Here is a 4,983-nt window from a genome sequence, read left to right as displayed (position 1 = left end):
AATTTATAATGCCCTCTAGACTGACTGCTGAAAACATCGGTCTATGCCTCAAGGGGGCATTGTAAAATAATTTTTTTCAAAATTTTCTTGCATACACATGTTTTGCACATGTGGGTGACCATGTACAAGAAAATTTGGGTGATTTGGAGGTGGTGGAAAAATTCACGTTTTTTCAAAAAATGGCTTAAGTTAGACCAAATGGTCCCTCCGGGAATGTGGGCATTTTTTCGACCACCTCCAAATCACCTCAGTTTTGGCACACATGATCTCTTCCACAAACAAAACTAGGTTTCCAAGTTTTTGTATTTTTTTGAATTTATAATGCCCTCTAGACTGACTGCTGAAAACATCGGTCTATGCCTCAAGGGGACCTGCATGCAAGAGTCGGGGACCTGCATGCAAGAGTCGGGGACCTGCATGTGAATAGTGATTCATCAAGGCCTTGACAGCTACTGGCACAGCGGCTGCCGCCCGATTTGCATGCAGCAAAGATGAACGTGCATGGAGGTTTTTCAAATATTTCCAAGCACACCCGAGTGGGCCCCGCTTATTTAAAAAATATGTCAGTCATTATTGCTCTGTAAATGAAGAATATGCATGATGATTATGAATATGCATGACAACCATAGTAAGGGTGAAGAATCATAGTGCCCAATTTGTCGAAATACATCATCATTCTTAAAGTTGGACATCACATGATACACACAGAAAGTGGAAACGAAAGATGTCGAACTAATACAGTAACATGGCAGTACAACCGCACTTCACTAAATTACTGTCACGATGAAATAGAATGTAAAGACCACGTCACACAAAGCTGAATGGCACACGACTTTCTCTGGCTCATCGTCGGTTCATGCTGTATGTAGATATCACAGTTCAGCCTCGAGATCCTACACAGAAGAATAGAATAAATCACATGGACATCAATTATGAGTAAAACACATGCAAAAAAAATATGAACATATTTCGTACCTCTAGCAATTTAGCGCATTTACGTCGATTGTGACCTGGTTTCTTGCAATAGCCACAGATATTCTGTGATCTTGACTTCTTTGTCTTTGCCTGCAGCCTTTTCTTCGGTGCACCTCGTCCTGGCACATGCACGGGATCCAGAACCTTATCAACTTTCTGCGAGTGCGGCATCAACGGGCCAAACCTAATGTTGTTATGCTAAGCATTAGTTGACTCCTTGCTGTCAGCTAGTTCAAAACTTGATTGCTTGCCATGATGTTGTGCTTGCAAAAGCATCTTTAGACGGTGATAGTCCTCATCAGAGTTGCATGCCTGGAAACTTGCGGCGTGACTACAATTCCGCAACTCGCGGTACCTCTGCAGGCTTAGCGAATAGTCATACATCTGGTTTTTTCTGGTAGGTGCGTATGCACATTTTGCATTCATAGTCCACCTAGTGGGAACGCAACAACCGGCAGAATTGTTTGTTTTAAAATCCCCAATATGTAAAAAATGTGGGAACATGGTGTGCCTGCGCATTCCAGCTTACGGCAAGAACAACTCACCCTGTGCAAAAGACCTCCTTGCTCTTCAATGCGCACTCCAAACTTTTTATCCATTCTTTCCTGCTTGGACACAACATAAGTGGAATCTTCTGATCCATCTAGTATCTCTCTAATCTGACATTTGCTGACAGCATCTATGCTCCATAAGACCATCTTAAAGACCCTAGGTGTGAAAACTGTTGCGGCGTGTTTCTCAAACGGCGAAGCATTTTCCTCTGTAAATGGAACGAACTGCAAGGCTTCGACGTCATGGAGAGCTTCGTTAATCCGTCGCGACGCAAGGCAACGCTCATAGTGCTCTAGCATTTCAAACAACGACATCTTACCCTCAAGATGCGTATGTAGCACAGAGTTCAAGCTCTCACTCCTTTGATTGCTGCTCAATCCTAGGAAACAACGCCCCTCAAGATATGGAGCACACCATAACTTTCTCATCTAATACATCTGATGCAGCCAAGACTCCTCACTGGTTACTTTATTCCGTTGTAAGAATTGTATCCATTTTATCTCATGCTCTTCAATGGAAGAAGTATCATAAATGAAATATCTGAATTCCTCCTTTACGTCGTCATCATGCAGGTGGCGTACAATGTTTTGCTGAATGTGCCATATACATAGTCTATGGTTTGAGTCTGGCCAGACCACCCTTATTGCTATCTGCATTGCAAGGTCCCCATCTGTGATCACAGATATCGGATGCTTCTGTGCCATGCAATCAAAAAAGGTCCGCAACATCCACTCGTATGCCTGGCTTGTTTCATGAGAAATTATACCACAGCCAAATATAACAGTGCTGCGGTGGTGATTCAACCCGACAAAAGGCACGAATGGCAGATTGTATTTGTTGGTTCTGTATGTGCTATCAAAAACAATGACGTCTCCGAAAGCCTCGTAGTCAAGTCGCGATTGACTATCAGCCCAGAACAGTCCCTTCAGATGGCCATGCTCGTCTACCAAGTACTTGAAGAAAAAATCCACATCTCGCTCTCGCCTCGCCATCATGTGCATGATCACCGTTTTAGCATCACCGACACTGATTGTCTCCTGCTTATTAGCATGGCAGAAATTGTAAACGTCCCTCTTTATGCATCCAACCTTATCAAATCCACCGTATTGAAAGCACAAAATATTCATAATACGGTATTACGGATCCCATATTTTTCCATGTCCGCAATGTCCGCTTTCTGCTCATCGCTAATTCGTCTGTGCGAACGCAGCAGACAAGAAAGATCCCGTGGGGCTAGAGGATGGTTGTGCTCATCGATGAAATCCTTGACAAACCACCGACCGGTTTCCTCCTGTCTCGTAATGACCAATTTAGCATTACACCCAACACGAGTTAAACTTCGTGGCCTCCTCTTTCTATCTTCCATCTTTCTTTTCATGTGCTTATCTTCGCGAAACCCTTGACGACTACACACAATTTTCCTTAAAATTATGTATTTGTTGGATCCATCCCACTCAACGTAGCTTTTCCTCACACTAAAACCTTTTTCAAGAGCATATTTGTTGTAGAATTCATAGCCTTCAGCCTCACTATCAAACATCTTGCTGACAACATTTACATACTCGAACATACTCTCATCACTTGTATACGCCATGTCTTCCTGCATATGACATGTGAGGGAAACCAATCATCAACATCTTTCTGTTTATCAATGTTGCAGGTGTAAAATAGCTCATAGGCAAAGACAAGTGCATGGAAAAGACTTTGCTGGTTTGACATGTGAGGGAAACCAATCATCAACGTCCAACAAGTAGTATCTCATCTTCCTTTAAACTATATTTCATGTGCTATGCAAACCTAAAGTGATGATGACTTTAATAAACTAAATTAAGTGAACTATGGAACCAATATCTCATCTTCCTTTAGTATATCTCATCTCAAACGTCAACATCTTACTTAAACAAACATGATGAGATTAGCTCAAGAGAAACTATGCCACGATGAAGCTTTCCATTCGTTGTTCTAGTCAGTACCCGGATCTTGTGGGGTTGAGGTTGTACTACATGCACGGTGGAGGGGCGCAACGGCCAAGAGAACGAGCAGAACGCCAAGCCGAATTCATACCTTAAGGATGGTACGCGCGAAGAGATGGGATCGCCCGCCGCGGTCGCCGCCGATTCAGCCGGCGCAGATCCGGCCTTCTTCTTCTTCGGTGACGGCGTGGGGGGTGGGGTTGGTTGGGTGGAGGACGAGGACGATGAATTTATTCCTCTCGCCGGGCAGGTCGAGGACGGAGAAGGTCAGGAGCGGCGAGCGGCGACGAATAGATCGGAGGAGGATTCTGAACTGGATCGAGTAGACATGGATCTGGTCCTCAGGTGATCGGTTCAAGAAAAGATATTTCCCCCTGGACCATTATGCCCTTATCGCAATTAACATATTAAATTTAATCAATTAAAATTCCCCGCAAGATCTGACGGCTAATAAAAATCAGACGTGATCAGACATGTAAGTACTGCTAAGTACTCCGAGTACTAACCCAATCACCGTAAAACAGCTCCTCATTTATACCTGGGAGTACACCAATATTGGAATTTGGAATGTAGTTCAAAATGTGTATTATGTAGAAAATTAAGATGGATCGGTGTTGCTTCTCAAATGTGAAGGACAATAAGTGAGTGAAGCTACCTTCTAGTGCTTGTACTGAACTTTCCGAGCGCAATAACTTCAGTGCTATTGGTTGGTCCTGTCCAAAAACCTCACCGGAGGCAAGCTACAAAAATTTAGTCCAATAAATGATCAGTACTACTGTATGTTTCAGATGTGCTAGACGCAAAATTTCAAGACAAGAATACGGTCACCCGCATTGTAATAACACAAAGATGATAGATCAGCAGAATGAAAGTAATAATCAGTTATGTGCATATATAGCAGGTAGCTTTGGTTGTCGTATTGGCGAAAACAGAAACACGTGACTCTGTAATCATTAGTGGCAACAATAGAACGGCAGTACTTGCCACTATCAATATACTGCTCTTGCATCTGGTAAATGAGAATATTATGACTGCTACTGGGACATTCTTTCTATGTATTTTCAATAAAAGCAGGAGAATTGTTGACAGTGCCAACATCTCTACATAGATAAAATTTGAATATACTCGGCGCTGCTTACTTTGAATAGCAGATGATTTGATATCATCCCGGTCGCACCTGTCACAGAAATGTTCACTAATTTCTTCCAGGACTTGGTCTTTTCATCCTGCGTTCCATTTGACAGATTAATACAAGCAGCTCTGTATTAGTTAAGCACATCCAACTATCAATATCCACTGATGAATCGAGTCATACTGTCCACTGATATAACCTATCAATGTCCATAGATTAATACCTCTTGTCCTTTTTATACATTGATACATACATACATACATGACAATTTATCATATTGTTTGATGAGTTTTTATGAGTAATGCAATTCAGAGAACCCTTTAAATTTGCAGCTTAAAAAAACACTTTGGG

At 42.3% G+C, this 4,983-nt stretch overlaps 1 protein-coding gene across 1 annotated transcript in view; it reads right to left on the bottom strand.

The window, feature by feature from the left end:
• Window positions 1-4,720, bottom strand: part of LOC119293070 (malate dehydrogenase [NADP], chloroplastic-like) — a 27,933-nt gene extending 23,213 nt beyond the window's left edge. The window contains exons 1-2 of the mRNA XM_037571663.1: window positions 4,640-4,720; window positions 4,156-4,240 (exon numbers count right to left, since the gene is read on the bottom strand). Of these exons, the coding sequence (XP_037427560.1) occupies window positions 4,156-4,240; window positions 4,640-4,666 (112 nt within the window). The 5' untranslated portion in view covers window positions 4,667-4,720. The remainder of the gene's footprint in view (window positions 1-4,155; window positions 4,241-4,639) is intronic.
• Window positions 4,721-4,983: the final 263 nt, after the last annotated feature.

The sequence above is a fragment of the Triticum dicoccoides genome, chromosome 4B, assembly GCF_002162155.2.
Source record: "Triticum dicoccoides isolate Atlit2015 ecotype Zavitan chromosome 4B, WEW_v2.0, whole genome shotgun sequence".
Taxonomy (NCBI): Eukaryota; Viridiplantae; Streptophyta; class Magnoliopsida; order Poales; family Poaceae; genus Triticum; species Triticum dicoccoides.
This window is presented reverse-complemented; position numbering and strand designations above follow the sequence as displayed.